The 21,970-nt window shown below is 44.9% G+C and overlaps 1 protein-coding gene across 1 annotated transcript in view; it reads right to left on the reverse strand.

Annotated features, from left to right (window-relative positions):
• LOC115481096 (unconventional myosin-XV-like) overlaps window positions 1–21,970 on the reverse strand; it is a 95,919-nt gene that overhangs the window by 2,093 nt on the left and 71,856 nt on the right. The window contains exons 10-16 of the mRNA XM_030220123.1: window positions 21,598–21,675; window positions 20,693–20,789; window positions 16,297–16,460; window positions 15,817–15,947; window positions 11,363–11,502; window positions 6,473–6,585; window positions 5,569–5,714 (exon numbers count right to left, since the gene is read on the reverse strand). Coding sequence (XP_030075983.1) covers window positions 5,569–5,714; window positions 6,473–6,585; window positions 11,363–11,502; window positions 15,817–15,947; window positions 16,297–16,460; window positions 20,693–20,789; window positions 21,598–21,675 — 869 coding nt within the window. The remainder of the gene's footprint in view (window positions 1–5,568; window positions 5,715–6,472; window positions 6,586–11,362; window positions 11,503–15,816; window positions 15,948–16,296; window positions 16,461–20,692; window positions 20,790–21,597; window positions 21,676–21,970) is intronic.

Genomic DNA, 21,970 nt, shown 5'->3' on the forward strand with positions numbered 1-21,970 from the left:
GTCCGCCCCGGGTGCACACCGCTGGGGGTGTCGGCTCCGCGCTGGTGCACTGCCCTCTCTGCCCCGGAACAGGTTACTTCCTGTTCCGGGACAGAGAGAGCAGTGAACCAGCGCGGAGCCGACACACCCCAGCAACGTGCAGTCGGGGCGGATCGGCCCTCCTGCCCATCCCTCGCCGCAGGTATGCGCTCCGGGGGGGGGGGTGCGCTCCAGCGGGAGGAGGGTGCGCCGTGCTGCACCCGGGGGGGGGGGTGCGCAGCGGCGACCCGCCCGGGTGTCAGCTCCCCTCGCTACGGCTCTGCCTGAGGAAGCCCATGGAGGATGAAACCGGTGGAGCAAAAGAGTACAGAACTGTTATGGCAGTTTGGAACTGATATTGAACAATTTTAAAAGAATGTGTGATTATTCACTTCATCTTTCTGCGGGAGCTTAACCCTACTGGAGAGACTGTGGATATTGTTGGATTACTAAAGGGCTGTTTACTTTTTTCACAAAGTTTTTTGAAGTAGTTTATTATAAAGTGTATAATAAGGATGTCACTTGTTTTGGGGACATATATATTGTTCTAAACATAAACATGAGATTTGTGTAAATGTGAGCACCTCATTTATAGAATATTAAAAGGACAAGAGGTAATTCTGTAAAGTGGGTGCATGGATAAGTGTTTAGAATAATGGCATGAACGCACGTATTTGTGCGCATAAGCATGTAAATGCCTAAGCCTTATTCTACACATTTTCCACAACATGTATTCTGCAGGTAGATGTACATATGGGCAGAGCCTGGGCTGGGCTCTTACATGTGTAACTTACAGAGTACTATAATTAACACACGCATCTCTGGGATTTAGGCACAAGCTCTTAAAGTAGCTCCATCGCTGCTGTATATACTCACAAATTAGAGGCATATAACACTAGTATTCTATATAGGAAAATAGGCACCCTCTAAATACCTAAATTTAGTGCACAGATAGAGAATTAACCTTTAGAGCAGGGGTTCTCAAATGCCCAGTCAGTCAGGTTTTCTGGATTTCCACAATGAATGCATGAAATAGATTTGCATGTACTTCCTCCTTGGTATGCAAATCTCTCTCATGCTTATTTATTGTGGATATCTGGAAAGTGTGACTGACTGGGTGTGCGCCGAGGACTGGGTTCAGAGAAGCATTGACTTAGAGACTCAATAATGAGTGCTGTGGTGAAAAGTATGGTTAACCTCATATCTCCATTTGGTTAATGTCACCCAAATATTCTATTGAATATAACCAGATAAAATGAAGCAGATAGAAACATTTGGTTACATTTAGGAGAATACTCCAGTATGACCATTGCTGTATGGCTGAATTTAGGAGGACAGGACAGTATATCAACGCTATCTAGCTAAACTCAAATCATGCCTCCTGTGGCAACCAACAATGTTGTCTGACCAAACAACACAGAGAGAGGACAACTCTTCTGAATACTGGTCTCTTAGAGGGCATTTGGCAGTATTCAGCAGGCTCTGGATAACTTATTTGCATGTCACAGTTTTTGTGCAAATCAACTTATCCACCTAACTTTATCCAGCCAATGTTGAATCTCATTGCCGACTGCATTAAAGTTTTACCATAGCTTCTGAACCCAGGAGCATATGGGAAAGGTAAAACTTCAGAGGTCAATATTCAAAGTGATTTAACTGACCAGAAATGGTACCTGGTTGGTTAAATCACCTGTGCAGGGCAATCTGCTGATATGCAGTGAAATGTTAAAGGTTAGTGCCGCTGAATATAACCACAGATCGCTAAACTCAAAGCCGGTCCGGACATCAGGCTAGATGGACCCTTGTTCTGACGCAGTATGGCTATTCTTCTTCTTATCATAGCCTTCACAGCTTCCTCCTGGCAACTCCCAGTATGATCGCTGCTTCAGTTTATCAATGCACTATTTACATTTTTAAAAAACATTTATATCCCACATTTTCCCAAGCAAACTCAGGTTCAATATGGCTTACATTTGAAAATACAGTGAGACAGAATAATAGAATTCAGTTATATCACGGGTGCAAGTAGATGGATATGTCTGAAACATTTAACAAAGTTGAGATTAGCATATATACTCAACTAGGCATTTAAAAGTCTGTCCTTTAACGATGCCGCATGTTCATAATGAAAAGAGCTGCATAGTATGCCCAAGGGATGTGCATGTAGGCACCCTTTTACAAAAATGCACTAAAATTTGCAGTTACCATGGCTTAACATGGAATTTTATTGTGCAGTAGCTGCAAATTTTACGTGGCACCTTTTGGAAAGCATTCTCACTATTTTTTTTATTGCAGGTCATGTTTTAATGTTCCCCATTAGTGAGCAATACCTGCTGAGAGTTAATGTGGGACCACTTACCATCTCCTATTTAGTGGACCCATTTTAAATCTGCCTTAACCAGTTAGTGTGTTACATTTAGGGGTTTTTTACTAAGCGTGCGCTAAATAATAAGATACCCATTATATTCCTATAGGTGTGTCACGGTCTTACCGTGAATTCTTCTGTTGATGCTTTCCTCTCTTTTCAGAGCTGCTGTGGGATGGCAGCTCACCTCCTGTCACCTGAGCACCACCTTCCTAGGGTGCACCCGCACACCGCAGCCCTTAGTTTATTGGGCTAGCAGCGGGAACCTTCAGGGGCACGTCCATGATGACGTCAAGGGTCTGGGTATATTTCATGGAAGTCCAGACCCTCTTCCGGTGCCTTTGCAACTTGGAGCTCCAGCCTCGCTTGTTCCTGAGATCCAGTCTTGCCATTTCCTGAGTTCCAGCCTTGTCGTGTCCTCAGTTCTAGTCTCACTTAGCTTCTGAGTCCCTGCTTTATCTCCTTTGCTTTGGACTTAGAGGTAAACTGTCTGCTACTGTCAGGCCTATGACTGTGGCCCAAGGACTCACTATCCCCGAATATAGCAGCTTGCAAAGCCAATGAGATTGACCGAGTCACCAGCCTTACATTTGCTACAACAGCTTGCATTCAGCTACAGCATCTATCTGACAAAATGGTTCTGACAAAAAAGCTCTAAACAAAAAAAGCTCCTGACAAAACAGCCACTGTCAAAACAGCCTGCCCATAATATAGCCCTTGACAAATTAGCCCCCTGACAAAATGGCCTGATCAGGCTGTCCAGAATATGTCACTGCATATAGGGACTATTTTGTCAAGGGTTATTTTGTGGGAGGGGCCATTTTGTCCAGGGCTATTTTGTTAGAGGCTGACTTGTCAAGGGCTATTTCATTACCAGGCTGTTTTGTCAGGGCTTTTTTGTCAGGTCTGTTTTGTCAGGGCTATTATGTCAGGGTGCCCTGAATCAATGTCAGATTGTATTTGAATTTCAAGATAGGACCAAGGTGATCTGTATCATTTCCCTTCTTAATGGTCCTGCTCGTTCCTGGGCCTCCCCTATCTGGAAGAGGAATGAGCCTATACTGAATACCCTGGTGGAGTTTTTGATCCACTTTTGCAGGATCTTCGAAGAGCCTGGCAAGGCTACTTCAGCAGCCATGGAGCTATTGAACCTATGACAAGGATCCCAGACCATCAGAGATGAGTTCAAGCCTTGCTAGTTCCTGAATTCCAGTCTTGCCTAGTCCTGAGTTCCTGCCTTGTCGTGTCCTGAGTTCCAGTCTCACCTAGCTTCTGAGATCCTGCTTTATCTCCTTTGTTTTGGACGTAGAGGTGATCTGTCTGCCGCAGTCAGATCTACGACTGTGGCCCAAGGGCTCACTAACCCTGAATATAACAGGGCATCTTAGTGTTTAGCATACAATAATAGCTAATGCACGCTAAACCTGTTAGTGCACCTTAGTAAAAAGACCCCTTATTGTGAACTAACTGGTTAATGCTTCCACACCCACTCTCCACCCATGCCACGCCCCCTGAGGAAATAAATCTAAAAAATGCAATAATGCATAGAAACAGGCAAACAATTGGCCAAATCCCTTAATGCAGTCACAAGGTACGTCACTTCTGCACGATAACCATGTGTTAAGGGCTTAACACTATTTAGTAAAAGGGATTCTTGGTTTGTTAGTGCACCTTAAAATGTTGCATGTGCTAAATTATTTTCACTCACATTGACCAATGAATTAGGGTATGGTAACATGTTACAATTTTCTTTTTTTATTACAATGAATGTGTGATGAAATGAAAAATAGATGAAAATCAGGAATAAAATCCAAAACTGACCCAAAAATGAATATTGTTTTCCATGCACATTTCTAGTAATGGTGATTCTCTTTTAAAGGCAGTTAAGAATTCGTGGAAGAGAAGCCAAACACTGTACATGTCTTTTCCAGAGACAGGGAAATGGTAAGAACATAAGAATAGCTATACTGGGTCAGACCAATGGTCCATCTAGCCCAGTATCCTGATTCCAACAGTGGCCATTCCAGGTCACAAGTACCTGGCAAAAACCCAATTAGTAGCAAGAATTCATGCTACCAATCCCAGGGCAAGCAGTGGCTTCCCCCATGTCTATCTCAATAGCAGACTATGGACTTTCCTCCAGAACTTGGCTAAACTTTTTTAAAACCGAGATACGCTAACTGCTGTGAGAACATGAATTGAGGCTGTGGAGTGGTTGACTTAGGAGCAATATCAGGAAATTCTTTTTCATGGAGAGGGTGATGGATGCCTGGGATTCCCTCCTGAGGGAGATGGTAGAGTCAAAAATGGTGATGGAATTTAAAAAGATGTGGGATGAACACAGAGGATCCCTAATTAGAAAGCAGATGATTAAAAAAATCAACAATTAAATGACTGCATGCATGCTGATGTGTTGAGTGGTGCTTAGACAGTGACTTCGGTGTGAGGAACTAAGGCCAGTGCTGGGAAGACTTTATGGTCTGTGTCCAGTGTATGGCAAGATAGATTAGGTTGGGAAGGCAACTCCACTAGTTGGAATGCAAGGACAATGCTGGGCAGATATCTATGGCACAGAAAGACCAGGATCAAGCATTTTTATCACCTCAGACCGTTCCAGTCATGGAGAAAAGCTCATTTGACTCAAAATGACCCCTGGAAATCTCTTGGGCAGCAGAAAATAAATGGTGTCACTGTTTAACTTGAAATAGAAAAGGTAAGCCTTCTGGTACAAAAAGAATTTATGATCCCTGAAGCAGGCGGCTCTCTGCTGAAACATGGCCCCATGTCTCTTTAACTGTTGGTGCTTTGTCAATAAAATAGCGTTTACTTACACTTGGCTGCTGGAAGTTCTTTGACCTACCACTACTCTTTCTCTAAAGTCAAGTATTTTTATACCATATTCATTTTTGGTTTAATCATGCATTGATAATGACTGTGACTGTTGGACAGACTGGATGGACCATCTTCCGTCATCTACTGTGTTACTATGATAACTTCCTTATGAAGGGCACCCGAGACCACTAGAGCACACACTCATGCCTATTGGAGCTTCCTCTGTCTTTGGGGTCATTGCACTGGCCTTTTCATGCTGTTTGTAAAGTGCTGAACACATAACCACAGACCCAGTCCCGTAGCTCTCTCATGACTGTGCTAAAGCCAACATGAATGCAAGTGAGGCGCCTCACCTTATCACCACCTTCTGCCATAAGCTGGGTGAAGAAAACACCTGGGCCCAGGGCCTGCAGGTCAGGGACATAGAGAACTTGTCAGGAAATGGGAGGAGGGAATAAATGAGAGCCAAGGCCTGTGCTGGCAACTGCGCCCATTCAGCCTAAGGAAAGAAGACAAATAGCAACACTGTAGGTAAGAGAGAGGACCATCACACACACAGCATGTGAGTTACAAGCAGGCACATCTCACATAGTGGTGTGCATCCTTTCTAATAATATGTAAAGGGGGAGGGGAAAGGAACACAGATAAACATGTTGTACATCACAGGAACAAGGTGAAAAGAAAGATGACAAATTCTTACTTAAACTGTACTTAGGAATACTGTATCAGGCCACAACCACTGCACAGATGTGACTGGGTGACTGTACAGTATGACAGTGAACTGCTACATGCAGGGTAGTTAAGGATTAAATCTGTTTCATCCGCTTCCCATATTCTTCACTGACATGCTAAAACTGCCTTAACACCATAAAATACTTCTGGTAGTGTCTACAGAGACTGTCTGTGAATGTGTGGCTGAGTGGTTCTGCTCCAATGAGCTAAGGTGTGAGAGACACAGGGCCTAAGACATGCTATGGGAGTGGCCAAGAGGAGGAAAACCCAGCCTCTCTAGACCTTAACCTGCAGCTGTTTGCTGAGACCCAGGCTCTGTTCCCTGGATGGAAAACCAAAGGTCACTTAGTTTACCTGAGAATCACAGGAGGAGGTTGAAGAGCCAGCCTGCTGTCTGAGGGGTCTCTTCAACATCTGTGTAATAGCTGATGGCTATAGTCTCCCTGTGATATTATTAGATGAAATTTCATTTATTTTGTGTGAGCTGATGTCACCAATGTATCCACAGCGGCCTCTACTCCTCACCTTTTCCTCAGAGTTGGTTCCAGCTGTGAGCAACTGTTCTGGTGTCTCTCGTACACCGCTGTTGGCGATCTCCAGCAGTGTTGTCCCAAAAAGTGGGAAGGAGCTAGCGATGTCTGTAACCAAGAGGAAAACTATCAACCTGATCCCATCACTGTGTCACTCCAATTCATGGAATGCCAACGAAAGACTCCCTGACAGGCCCTCATGCTTGACTGACTCCTCTCTAGAACCAAGGCCTGCCTTGCAGATCACCAGCAGCACCAGACCTACCCTATGGGTCTCACTGCTGGGCCAGGGTCTCCCTTGTGGCACCAAAACTTGCCCTTCAAGTCACCCATGACACTAGGGCTTCCCTGATAGACCCCTCTGTAGCACCAAGGCATGCTCTTCAGATCCTCAGCAGCATCAAGGTCTTCCCCATGTCAGAATCTCCCCAACAGGCCCTACTACAAGTCCACCTCTACAACTACCTTAATCACTCCCTTCCTTCTTCTCTCTTCCCTTACTTAATCTCTGCACAATACTAATTGTATATGATATCCTGGAATGACAATGTTTACAAAACTATGTAAGCCACATTGAGCCTGCAAATAGGTGGGAAAATGTGGGATACAAATGCAATAAATAAATACTATGGCACAAGAGCCTCTGCCATAGATTCTCTGCAGGATCAGGGTCTCCACTATGGTACCAGGCCTCACAAATGGGCCTCAAACAGCCCCAGAGCCTGCTTTGAAAATCTCCCATGACACCTGCAGGCTCTTGCAGCACCAGGACGTATTTTATAGGCGTCCCACAATAGTCCAACTGTGAACTATGGTATTAGACAGCTCCCCAGAAAGGCAGGACCCTTCAAACATGTTTACATTTCTTACTTTGGGGCAGACAGACAGGCATTCACGCATTTATAGAAGCTGACATACCACACAGCTAGCTGTCGGTGACCTGGGATCATCCCCTAAGGCAATGTTTCTCAACCTAGTTCTCAGGGCACAACTAGTCAATCAGATTTTCAGAATATCCACAAGGAATATGTATGAGATAGATTTGTATACAATGGAGGTACTGCATGCAAATCTTTCTGATTGTTCTGAAAACCTGACTGGCTAGATGTGCCCTGAGAACTGGGTTGAGAACCACTGCCCTAATGGAGTGAGATGAGTTGATATCAGGCAAATAGATACAGGTGCCAAAAACTGACTGCTCAACAGAAGATTCACTCTCAGGATCTAATCACTGTGGAACAACTCCAGACTCACATTCACATCGTACCCCCTATCCAGACACACACACATATAATTGGTCACAGGATAAGCAACAGGTAGACCCATACTCAGTCACATGCAAACACACACGCTCACACAACATGCACACTCACAGTGACATACAGACACACCTGCAAACACTTCCAATTCCACATCCCGAATGACTATTGTGACCTGCATAGAGGGATCATGGTTGAAACCCACACTTTGGTCAATATGAAAAGACTGGACTTTACTATAGCCCCAATAATCTTGGTGGCTGAGGGATTAACAGAATCTAGAAGGGGCTCGAGGTGTCAGATTGATAAGAATAGATGCTATGTATTTTTGAGGATGCAAGTCATGTTGATGTTACTATTCTGCATATTTCTTGCCAATAAAAATTATTAACAACAACAACAACAAAAAAAGATAAGAATCAGAGTTGAATATTGGGGGGGGGGGGGGGTTGCAGAAAGATTTTGTGAGATTAGGAGACTGGATGTCTAAATGACAGATTAAATTTAATGTGGACAAGTGCAAAGTGACGCACATACAGTAGGGAAAATGAATCCCAATTATAAGAACAAAATGCTGGATTCTGAGTTAGGAGTCACCACCCAAGAAAAAGAGATCTTGGAGTCAATGTGGATAATACATTGATATTTTTTGCCTAGTGCGCCAACAGAAATATTAGGATTGAAGCTACTAAGCAGTAAATTGAATACAAATCAGAGAAAATATTTATTTGCTCAACATGTAATTAAACTCTGGAGTTCATTGCCAGAGAACGTGGTAAAAGCAGTTAGTTTTGCAAATTTTTAAAAAGGCATCAGTTCACCGGTCTATTTTTTTCCAGATCACCATGGAAGCTCTTTTAAAAATTGGTATTATACTACTACTACTATTTAACATTTGTAGAGCGCTACCAGGGTTACGCAGCGCTGTACAAAAACAAACAAAGAAGGACAGTCCCTGCTCAAAGGAGCTTACAATCTAAAGGACAAGAAGGACAAGGACTGCAGACAATCAAAAATTGGAACAGTCTAGATTACCTGGGTAGAGGTACAATGGTTAGGTTCCAAAAGCAACATTGAAGAGGTGGGCTTTGAGTAAGGATTTGAAGATGGATAGGGAGGGTGCTTGGCTTATGGTCCTAGGGATTTTATTCCAGGCATAGGGTGAGGCGAAGCAGAAAGGGAGGAGCCTGGAGTTGGCGGTGGTGGAGAAGGGTACTGAGAGGAGGGATTTGCCCTGTGATCGGAGGTTACGGGTAGGGGCGCAAGGGGAGATGAGGGTAGAGAGGTAGTGAGGGGCTGCAGATTGAGAGCATTTGTAGGTTAGTAGGAGAAGCTTGAATTGTATGCGGTACCTGACCGGAAGCCAGTGAAGTGACTTGAGGAGGGGGGTGATATGAGCATATCGGTTTTGGCAGAAGATAAGACGCGCAGCTGAGTTCTGAATGGATTGAAGGGGGGATAGATGGTTAAGTGGGAGGCCAGTGAGGAGTAGGTTGCAGTAGTCAAGGCGAGAGGTAATGAGAGCGTGGATGAGAGTTCGGGTGGTGTGTTCAGAGACGAAGGGGCAAATTTTGCTGATGTTGTAGAGAAAGAAGCGAAAGGTCTTGGCTGTCTGCTGGATATGGGCAGAGAAGGAGAGGGAGGAGTCGAAGATGACTCCAAGGTTGCGGGCAGATGAGACGGGGAGGATGAGGGTGCCATCGACTGAGATAGAGAGTGAAGGGAGAGGAGAAGTGGGTTTGGGTGGAAAGACAATGAGCTCAGTCTTGGCCATGTTCAGTTTCAGGTGGCGGTTGGACATCCAGGCGGCGATGTCGGATAAGCAGGCCGATACTTTGGCCTGGGTTTCCGCAGTGATGTCTGGTGTGGAGAGATAAAGCTGAGTGTCATCGGCATAAAGATGATATTGGAAACCATGAGATGAGATCAGTGAGCCCAGGGAGGAGGTGTAGATTGAGAAAAGAAGGGGACCGAGGACAGATCCTTCATGAACCCCAACAGAGAGCGGGATGGGGGTGGAGGAAGATCCATGAGAGTGTACTCTGAAGGTACGGTGGGAAAGATAAGAGGAGAACCAGGAGAGGACAGAGCCCTGGAACCCAAATGAAGACAGTGTGGCAAGAAGTAAATTATGATTGACAGTGTCAAAAGTGGCGGATAGGTCAAGGAGGATGAGGATGGAGTAGTGACCTTTGGATTTGGCAAGGAACAGGTCATTACAGACTTTAGTGAGTGCTGTTTCTGTCGAGTGTAGAGGGTGAAAACCAGATTGAAGCGGATCAAGGATGGCGTGGGAGGAGAGGAAATCAAGACAGCGGCTGTGAACGGCGCTTTCAAGTATCTTGGAGAGGAAGGGTAGGAGGGAGATGGGGCGGTAGTTGGAGGGACAGGTAGGGTCAAGTGATAGTTTTTTGAGGAGTGGTGTGACCACAGCATGCTTGAAGATGTCAGGGACGGTGGCAGTGGAGAGAGAGAGGTTGAGGATATGGCAGATGGAGGGGGTGACGGTAGGAGAGATGGTGTTAAGTAAGTTGGTGGGGATGGGGTCAGAGGAACAGGTGGTGCATTTCGAGGAGGAAAGAAAGTGGGTGGTTTCCTCTTCGGTGATATTAGGAAAAGAGGAGAAGGAGGCCTGGGATGGTTGGTTGAGGGAATGGGTTAAAGGAGGAGGTGGTTTGGTAGTAAATTTGAGGTTGATCTTCTGTACCTTATCGCGGAAGTAGTCAGCCAGTGATTGAGGAGAGAGTGAGGGGGGTGGGAGCGGAGGGCACTTTAAGGAGGGAGTTAAGGGTGGCGAAGAGACGACGAGGGTTGGAGCTGAGGGAATTAGTTAGTTGGGTGTAATAGTCCTGTTTGGCAAGGAATAGGGAGGATTGGAAGGAGGATAGCATGAATTTGTAATGAATGAAGTCTGAATGGGTGTGAGATTTCCTCCAGAGGCGTTCAGCAGATCGGGCGCAGGAGCAAAGGTATCGGATGCAGGGGGTTAGCCATGGCTGGGGATTAGTTCGCCTTGTGGAATGGGAGATGGATGGTGCAAGGGTATCCAAAGCAGATGAGAGAGTGGCATTGTAAGCGGAGACAGCCTTATCAACAGACTCGGAGGACATGATGGATTGGAGGAGATTAGAGATACTAGAGGATAAGGTGGGAGGGTCAACGGCTTGGAGATTCCTGAAGGTAGTGGTTAGTGTAGGGCGGGACTGAGGGGGAGGGTGATGAAGTGTGAAGGTGATCAAGTGGAGATCGGCACTCACATTCTCACATGCAGACACATGTTCTCACACTGCCACTACGTATGCTCTCACTGGATCAGCTTCTGTCTGGGGAGTTTCTTGACCTTTGCCTGTCCATTTCTGAGACCCCTCATCCAGCCCCCGTGCAAGTGATAACCATGCTACAGAGAACCAGAAATTATTGGCTGAGGTTGGAAAAGATCCAAGATTTACCCCCAGGCCATGATGAACCTCTGGCGATTATAGCATCAGACCCTCATTAACCCTAGATCTTGGAGACCAGCACCGATTCTCACTCAGTTTGCAAGCTGTGAACACCACCTCTGCAGTAAGCGTCCTCCTGTGTACCACTCTGCCATGTACTGCATCCAACCTTCATACACAGCTTACCCAAAAAGTTCTGCTTGGCACCCAAGTGAGACATTCCTGCCTCCAGAAGCTGTGTCAGATATGCCAGGACTTTCTTCATCCAGTATTCCTCGTTATAGGCTGGCCAGAGGTCCGCAGGGATAGAGGCTTGAACCTCACACCTGGAAAAGAGGGTTTGAGAATACACGAGGGTGAGACAATGAAGTGGGACTTCTAACACTGCCTGAGTCAGTCCTAGTGCAGCCATATCAAGTCAGCAATCTGGAGGCACCTCCTTACATAGTAACATAATAAATGTTAGCAGATGAAGACCTACACAGTCCATCCAGTCTGCCCAACAAGGTGACCAGAGTTGAATCTGGCACTCTGTGCAGGTTCCACTTCTTCATGATTAAACACTGGCATACTTAATCTCTATCACCCCCTGCCAATTTTGGGGCACAGACTGTAGAAGTCTGCCTGGCACTGATCCTACTTCCCAACTACCGAAGTTGCTGTCGAAGCCCACTCCAGCCTTGATCCTGTTCCGTTTTTGCCATTCACAGGACCCGGACCACAGAAGTCTTCTGGCATTGGTCATACTTCCCAACCTCTGGAGCTGCTGTCAAAGCTCAGCCCAGCTAACAGGTCACTTAAGTTTTGCTTTAATTGGATTCCATCTTTTTTCTATATAGGGATCTTCCATGTTTAACCCATTCATTCATGAATTCTGTCACTGTTTTGTCTTCACAATCTTCCCCGGGAAGGCATTCCAGCATGTACCACCCTTTCAGTGAAAAAGTATTTCCCGATGTTACTCCTAAAATCAACCCCCCCTGCAACCTCCATTCATGTCCTCTAATTCTACCATTTCCCCATCTCTGAAAAAGATTAATTAGCAAATTAATACCTTTTAAATATTTAACATCTGTATCATATTCCCCCATCCCCTCCTTGCCTCTAGAGCAGGGGTGTCCAAACTCGGTCCTCGAGGTCCGGAATTCAGTTGGGTTTTCAGGATTTTCCCTAATGAATATGCATATACTTGTAACAACAACCTTTGAAAATGCCAAAAAAAACTCTTTAATCTTTATTTAGAAAAATCTTAACTCATAGTCATTAACATTTCCTACTTACACCCATACTCTATCATTCTCTCTCATCCACACTTAACATTTACACACCATTTACTACAACCATTTACTACCTAATACAATTAAGATCTGACTGTTACTAAACAGGGGCTAGTGATTCACAACAGGCTTACACCACCGTTGATTACTTATCCTAGTACATGGATCTTTTTCTCAATGAACATCTAGTCCAAGTCTATATCATCGCTTCCATTCCTTTATAACTTCACCAATCTTCAAGGATCTTGTTGTATACTTATCGTGGCTGTTGATTATTCATCCAAATATATAAATCTTTTCCACAATAAAAATCTAATCCATATCTGTCAACTCTCCCGTTCTTGTGGGAGTTTAACACAGAAATGCACTGCTTCTGTTGTATGCAAATAGATCTCATGCATATTCATAGTGGAAATCTTGAAAACCTGACCTGGCGAGGGCCGAGGTCGGACACCCCCTGCTCTAGAGTATACATATTCAGGTCTTCCAGTCTCTTCTCATACATCTTTTGGCACAAGCCCCATATCATTTTCGTCACCCTCCTCTGAACTGCCTCAAATCTTAGCAAGGTACAGCCTCTGACACTGAACATAATACTCCAAGTGGGGTCTGACCAATGACTTTGCACAGGCATCAACACCTCCTTTCTTCTACTGGATATGCCCAGCATCCTTCTGGCTATGCCCACCGCCTTGTCACATTGGTTATCGACAAGAGAATTGACATGACCACGTCAGGTAAAGGATAAGCACTTGGTGGCTGGGAGATACTGCTGGCTGGGCTGCACATGAAGGATTAGACAACAGCAGGTCCCTGGATGTAAAGATCTTCTCACTTTTTGGGACTCTGCAGTTAGAGGATAATTCTCAAAGCCATTAAACCAGGTAAAGAGCGATTATTTGGTGGAGCTATTCACTATGGGAACAACAGTTCATTCTTTTAGATCTAAGGACTGTTACTTGTTGCAGTTTCCTTTTGTAAAGCATGTGAAATATAAGTCCTATCATAGTTCTGGTTTTGGAGTTGAGACTAGTAGTCCTATCATAGTTCCCTTGGAGTTGAAACTAGTAGAATCCTATTTACAATTTCATAAGGTGTTAAAGGCATATTTATTTTCTATACATTTATTTATGGCACAGAAACAAAACTACCTGGGGTAAAAAATAAAAGCCTTTCTCTAGCTTCTCATTCCTTTGAGGCCCTTCTCCCCTGGGATTCTCAGGCTGTACAATCTTCATGTCTTCTCAGATCTACTGTATTCTGTTTTACTAACAATCTGGGCCATACATAAAGGACACTTGAGGAAGGCATATTTGCCGAAACATGGCCCATGTAGGGTCCATCTGTACTGCACACGATTTAAGACAGTAAGACTGAGTATCTACTTGTTCATCACCTGCTTGTAAGACTGAGTACCTTCAGGTTTGTTCATCTGTCAACATATATGCTACAAGGTGTGGTTTGTGCATCAATAATGAATGAACTCATTTTGGATTTGTGAATAAACCTTTATTTTATCTTAACCTGGAACAGTCTTATTGTGGTCACTTCTACCCCCTTTTTTCTGGCTGCTTTTGCTGTTTTTGTGGAAGTATGTGGTTTTCCTTTCAAAATGAGCAACTCAGTTCTGAGCCACACAGGAGTTCACAGCAATATGGGTTGTCTGAAAATTGCATCTCATTCATTCAATTCTCTCTTCATGAGCCAGCATAAACAGTATCTCTCTTACTTCAATACTACACACCTTGCACCAGAGTGTGCTAAAAATAGGAGGAAAGAGCCTCAGAACCCCATCTTCTCCTACTGGAATAATTAAGACTTTGGGGTGAACCCGGTGAATCACTGGCATTAAAAAATCTTCTTATACAGCACTAAAATTCTGTGCAATGTTTCACTTCATTGGTAACCCCCCAATTCTTATTGTTGTCTAAAAACTGCACCATAAACATTGTTGCATGGGTTTTGCTGGATTTCAATGTGAAAGGACTTGGGGCTTGATAAACAGCCTTTCTGTGGGTTACAATCAAACCAGTTTATATATTATATACAGGTTTTTATTTTGTACCTGGGGCAATGGAGGGTTAAGTGACTTGCCCAGAGTCACAAGGAGCCACAGTGGGAATCAAACCACTGCACTAACCACTAGGCTCTTCCCCGCTAAGCGCTATTCCCTAAAGGGCAGTCCGAGCTAAGTGCCTTTTCTAGAATAGTGTTTAATGCAGTGGCGTAGCCACAGGTGGGGCCTGGGTGGGCCAGGGCCCATCCACTTAGGGCTCAGGCCCACCCAACAGCAGCATATATTTAGTGCTAGCTAGTGGAGATCCCAAGCTCCACCAGCTGAAGACCTCCCCCTGATGGTGCTGAAAACACTGCTTTCCACTTCAGCAGTCTAAGCTTCCTAAGCTGCTGATGCTGGCCTCATTGCATTGGGGGGGGGGGGGGGGGGGGGGAGGAGAACACTTGGTGCCCACCCACTTCTTGACTAGGCCCACCCAAAATCTGCTGTCTGGCTACGCCCCTGGTAATGCAGATTCCCGGACCCAACTGTGTCCGCGAGGACTTACGCCTGCTGAAACTTACTGTAAATCCTGATACACAAGTTGGGCGTGTACTCCCACTGCCCCAACCCACCCATCACCCTCCCAGGCCACGTCCCCTCTTGGGTTATTTGTCAGACCATTTTGGCGTGCAGGGTTATACAAAAATGTGCCAAATTCAGGGGAAACGGCATTACGTATATACATCACACAGAGCGGACAATTTTATAAAAGACTATTTACAAGTGTAGTGCACTGTTCAGTCCCAGAAATGGCTTTGAAAATTACTCTCCCTATCACTAGATATGCTGCATTGTCACTGTTGCTGGGAGAGGGGTCTGTTCTGTGTCCCCTGGGTATGGATATTTTTTGGGGGCGGGTCTGTTCTGTATGCCCTAGGTGTGGATATTTGTGAGGTAGGGGTCTGTTCTGTGTCCCCTGGGTATGGATATTTCTGGGGGAGGGGTCTGTTCTGTATGCCCTAGGTGTGGATATTTGTGAGGGAGGAGTCTATGCTGTGTCCCCTGGGTGTGAATATTTCTGGGGGAGGGGTCTGTACTGTATCCACTGGGTATGGATATTTGTGGGGGACAGGCTTATACTGTGTCTTCTGAGTTTTGATATTTCTAGAGTAGGGGTCTGTAATCAGTACCCAGATGTGGATATTTTCAAGGGAGGGGTCTGTACTGTGTCTCTTGTGTTATGCACATTATGGTGCATAAATGGTAGCACCTCTGCTATAGAATTGGTTCTCCCTTGGGCATGGCTTTTTGTAACTGGAAAAGTTTTGACATCTGCTCCTTGTGACTCCTGCAGATGAATTTACCTGTTGGGCGGGTGAAACACTGCAGTAGCCCGGTGCTTCAGTGCTGCCATCCTGGATGCCAGTTCTGCCTGGGAGATGGGTGCATGCTCCTTACGCAGCAAGAGCTGACCTGTTTCATAGAGCTTCAGTACCTACATCCAGGAGCACAAAAGAAGAGACAGTCATGACATGTCAGGCTTTTCCCAATGGCTTTCCCTTCCCTTTGGCAAGTGGAACTGAATTATTACTGCAAGCAGATGGTATCTTCACTGCTCCTTCCTCTACCCTATGCTGACACACTGTCAGCTCTTAACACCCTGCAGGCATCCCACAGACCCTACTAACACCTTAAAGATATATTTGTAAACACTCTGAAGACACTCTTGTCTACAGACACATTCACACAAACACACAGACCATCACCTGCAGAAACACTCCCACCTGCCGATATCTTGCAGAGACGCTTTCACCTACTGATAACATAGGAGACCATGTGCTCACCTGGTGGTACTGCATGTCAACACAGAGCTTGTTGTTGAACTCCAGTGGCTGTTCCCAGTGTATCTGGTAGAACCAGAGCTTGAAGGACATTCTCTCTGGGGTCTGCATCTCCTGTAGCAGGTCCAGGATGTACAGGGAGGGGTTCAAGGGGCTCTCCAGACTCTCTGTCACCCCAGGAAGAGCACAGAAAGGCAATGAACAAAAGGAAACATTCAATAGCCTAATCAGAGCAAATCAACCCAGGGCAGGGCTTCCAAAACCTGTCCTATTATTACCACAGTCAGTTGGGTTTTTCAGATATCTACAATCTAGAAAGCAGTGTACACTAATGACTGTAGTATAGGGAATAGGGTTCTGGCTGTGATGGAAGAGGATGACTTGGATTTAGTGGTGGAAATGGAGGTATGGTTCATGACTAGAATATAGTTATACTGGGCTACAATCTATTCAGGAAGGACAGGATAGGAAGAAAGGAAAGAGGAATGACATTATAAGTTAACGATAATATTACAGTGACAGACTCACAGGACTTACAATGTAAGGAAAAGGGACTGAGTTAATATGGAAACATGGAATGGAAAATGTATTTACATTCACAGATAGATGAAGTGGACAGAGATTTAATTGAAGACATTCAAAATATAGCTTTGAACGGGGAAGTACTATTAATAGGTGATTTTAATATGCCAGATGTGGATTGGGGTATCCCTATTGTAGGGTCTTCTAGAATTAGCGAGATCCTAGATTCTCTACAGGGGAAACTATTCCAGCAGTCGGTAATTGCACCCATAGGGAATGGGCCATATTGCATTTTGTGCTTTTGAATGGAGAGAGTGTTTCTGATATTATAGTGGGTGATCATTTGGCATCCAATGATCACTGGATGGTGTGGTTTAAGATTAAGATAGCTGTGGAGAGGGTTCATTCAAAAGTGAAGGTTCCAACCTTTAAAAAAAACTAATGTTGTTCAAATGGGGGGATTACCTCAAGTAGTTGTTAGCTGGATGGCAGCATCTGGAGGAAGTAGAAACATAGTGGGCAACAAACCCACTGCTATTTTAAGGGCAACAAACCTTTTTGTAAGAAAGTAACTAAAAGTAAGAGGAAAAGCAGGCCACTTTGATTCTCAAAATTAGTAGCTGAAAAAGTAAGGAAAAAGAGGTTAGTCTTTATAAACTACAAGAGATCATAGAAAGAGGAAAACGACAATATCTGGAAAAGCTAAGAGAAGCTGGTAAAGTAGTCAGGAAAGCAAAGATGCAAATGGGAGAAAAACAATACCCAATACGGTAAAATGCAGCGACAAGACATTTCATAGGTATGTTAGGGATAGGAGGTGCAAAAGTATGCCAAAGTTGCAAAAGGTGACTCAAGGGTGAAGGGGAGCTATACGTAGAACCTGATAAGGATAAGACAGAATTGCTTAACCACAAGGTGTTGTTGAGTGGCTGATCTTAGTGTTAATGAAGGGATGTAGGGAGTCAATAGGTGGGAAAGGTATTAGGGTTTGCTAGTTATGAGATCCTTAAGCACTAGGAGCAACGTTTTGTAAATAATTTGATGAGGTAAAGGCAGCCAGTGTGCTGCCTTAAGAAGTAGTGAGACATGATCAAACTTTTTAGAACCGGTAATTAATATAATGGCAGTGTTTTGTATGAGTTGTAAATGGCATATATCCTTTCGTATAAGTCCATTATAACGTATGTTGCAATAATCGAGTTGGTTGATAACAAAAGAATGAATCAGGATATTTAAAGCTAGAGGACATATGAAAGATTTCATTGATCAAATTTGTCTGACACGGTAAAAGCATCTACAAATCACGGTAGCGATCTGCAGTCAGAACGAGAGTGTCTCATCTAGGATAACTCCTAAGACCTTTACTGTAGAATGTTGATGAACTGGTACTGAAAAAAGCATGAGAGTATTTGGCAGAATAGTATTAGGACAGTTTGAAAACAGGATGCATCTTGATTTTTCAGGATTAAGCACAAGCCTATCATTTTGAAGCCACATAGCCAACTGTGTCAATTTAGAGTTAGTATCAGAAATCATTTTGAGGTTATGTGGCTCAAAAGCACGTAACAATTGAATGTCATCTGCATATACGTAAGCTGTAAATCCTAAAGACTGAACCAAGTTAAGGAAAGATGCCATGAAAATATTAAATTGCATAGGTGACAGAATGGAGCCCTTTGATATTCCTGAGCATAGTGAAAAAGGTGTTGATGTGTCATTCTGGAAATGAACAACGTAGATACAGTTGGAAAGATATGATTGGAACCATTCAAAAGCTGTATCACGAAGTCCTAACTGAGATAGCATATCTGCCTATCTAATAGAATAGTATGGTCCTCAAGATCAAACACCGCTGATAAATCAAATGATAGCATGATTACAGAGCTATTAATATCTAGATAACGGTGTATATAAGTGGTGACCCCTAACAGAGCAGTTTCGGTGCTGTGCTGTGCATGGAATCCCGTTTGGTTTGGGTGAAGGGCATTAGTTTTGGTCAAGAAATGTTGGAGCTGAGAGTGAATGACTGTCTCAATAATTTTTGTGAGAAAAGGGAGATTAGCAATAGGTTGATAATTATTACTCTCTGCGTATGTCTAGTAGTGCTATAGAAATGATAAGTAGTAGTAGTAGCCCCCCTCCCTGCACCCACATTCCACCCATCTTTGTTTTCAGGCCCCCCTGCACACACACATACCATCCATCTTTTTTCAGCATCTCTTCTTTTACTCACACTCCAGCCCCCTTCCTGCACCCATATTCCATTCATCTTTATTTCTAGTTGCGCCTGCACACATACACATCCAGGTGGTGGAGATGAAAACGGTAACGGAATTCAAACATGCGTGAGATAAACATAAAGGAATCCTGTGCAGAAGAAAGGGATCCTCAGGAGCTTAGCCTAGAATGGGTGGCAGAGCTGGTGGTTGGGAGGTGGGGCTAGTGCTGGGCAGACTTATACGGTCTGTGCCAGAGCCGGTGGTGGGTGGCAGGGATAGTGCTGGGCAGACTTATACGGTCTGTGCCAGAGCTGGTGGTTGGGAGGCGGGGATAGTGCTGGGCAGACTTATACGGTCTGTGCCAGAGCCGGTGGTGGGTGGCAGGGATAGTGCTGGGCAGACTTATACGGTCTGTGCCAGAGCTGGTGGTTGGGAGGCGGGGTTGGTGGTTGGAAGGTGGGGATAGGGCTGGCCAGACTTATACGGTCTGTGCACTGAAGAGGACAGTACAAATAAAAAAAGTAGCACATATGAATTTATCTTCTTGGGCAGACTGGATGGACCGTGCAGATCTTTTTCTGCCATCATCTACTATGTTACTATGTATGTTATATTTTCCAGCACCTCTCCCTGCACACACACACATCTATATTTTCCAGCCCCCTCCCTGCATTCACACTCCATCTGCATTTTCCAGGACCTCTACCTCTCCCCTCCTGCACACTACAGTTCCCCACCCCTGAACCTCAGTAGGCCCTCCCTGGGTCTACCCTGAGGAATCCTGGCAGTCCAGTGGCCTCTTTGGCGGCAGAAAAGAACCCCACTCTTTCCTGACCACTGCCATTGCTCTACCTAGGCTGAGATTGCTGCAGGAACTCTTGGAAGCCATTCTGAAGAAGCAGTGGTGCTGGGCAGAAAAGACTGGGGTTCATTAAGGTAGGCTCGGGGAGGGATGGCTAGTCACCCATTTATCCCCATTACCATGGGAGTATCATAGTTTTGGTCCTCATTCTGGTGGCAATACCGCATGACCATTTACCATCACCAAATTTTGGTGTTACCGTTGAAATCCAAAAAATGTTCCCCATTACCACAGTAATACTGTGGTAAAAGTTACAGGATCAGTCTCAACTATGGGGTTGATGGAGCCAGAATCCCTGATCTACATAGGCCTTGTGCCTAAACTTTCAGTCCCATTTCTGGCAATTAAGTTTAGAAATTCACCTTGTTGTACTCTGTTCTGTAATTTGAAAGAGTGGAATATAAGTTCTGGTATTAAATTAAACTAAACTAAAGAGAACCACAGAAAGATCAGGAAGTGAGGTTTATCCTCAGCCTCTTGGAAGCATCCTGTGCACCTCAATGATCATAGACAAATGTGTGTCCGATCTATGATTCAAATCCTCCACAGACAGAGGTTGCAACCCCCTCCCTAAGTGAAGTGTCCAAGGACTTGTCTACTCCCATAGAAAATTTCTCAGTGGCTCCTTTGGGCTTACAGATCAATCAAAACCAGTATCTACTAAGTCACAGGGCCATAAGCCTTTGTTCACTGCTACCTGGCATTAATTCATATTTTATAACACCTCCATCTCTGTCTAGGACAGCTGGAGCAGGTTGGTTAAAAAAGTCTTTTTTCATTACTAAGATTGACCAACCTGCATCCTCTGCCCAAGTGACTCCATATTCAGCTACACGCTCCTGGGTACTGACTCCGAGTCTTGTGCACAAACTGTGAATCACATCACCAAGGGTCTGGAGAAAAGGAAATCAAGTACTGGACATCAGTGTGTGCTGGTTACTGAGGGACAGACAAGATCTACCTGCATGAAATTTTACACAGATGCACATGAAACAGGTCACAGATTTATTACATACTCTGTACAGAGTGCCACATGAACGCAGGAATGAATTCATGCAAAGATTAAGAACACTGTACAAATATCCACATCTGTCCTTTTCACACATTTCAGGATACAGCAGTAAGAACCATATTCAGTCCTGCCCTCCACCCCCCACCTTACACCACTGCCCAGATCACTCCCTAAAACCCCTTCTGTCCCCTGCAATCCACCCCCTACCCCCACCTTACACCACTGTCCAGATCACTCCCTAAATCCCTCCTGTTCCTTGCACTCCACTCCCACCTTATACCACTACTCAAATCACTTCCTAAAACTCCTCTTGTCCCCTGCACTCCACCCCCATCGTTTACCACTGCCCATATCACTCCTTAAAACCCCACACCCCCTGTACTACACCTCCCCACCTGATACCATTGCCCAGATCACTCCCTAAACTCCTCCTGTTCCCTGTACTCCACCACCACCTTATACCACTGCCCAGATCATTCCTTAAAACCCCGCCTGTCCCCTGTACTACACCCCCCAACACCTTATACCACTCACTGCCCAGATCACTTCCTAAAACTCCTCCTGTCCTCTGCCCTCCACTTCATTAGAAGCTCCAGTAAATGATGGTGAAGTTTGCCTATAGATGTAGACTTAGGAAGACATCAGCTCTCTTGCCCACTCCCACAGCCCCTTCATGGTTGTACACTTACAGTCCCCATGTTAACATGCACAGCCTGTCTGGAGCTTCCGGGAATATTCACAAAGATCCACCTCTGACTCCGACCAATCTGCAGAAAACAGAGTTACCAATTAAAATGGATGAGAGTTATCATTACTGTACAAGTACCACAAGTACTGTGAGAGGAAAGCACATGAACCTGTTTTAACAGACAGTTTCCCTACCAAGCTTCTTGCAGAATTTCCGCACATCTCACATTCATGCGATTTCCTTTGAGCCAGTGGCATAGCTACGGGCGGCCACGGGGACCAGGGCCCCCGTAAATTTCGTCCGGGCCCCTGGCTTGGCTGGTGGGGGTCCCCAACCCCCGCCAGCCGAAGCCTTCTTCAGCGCCAGTCTCCGGC

This window comes from Microcaecilia unicolor, chromosome 1, assembly GCF_901765095.1.
Source record: "Microcaecilia unicolor chromosome 1, aMicUni1.1, whole genome shotgun sequence".
Taxonomy (NCBI): Eukaryota; Metazoa; Chordata; class Amphibia; order Gymnophiona; family Siphonopidae; genus Microcaecilia; species Microcaecilia unicolor.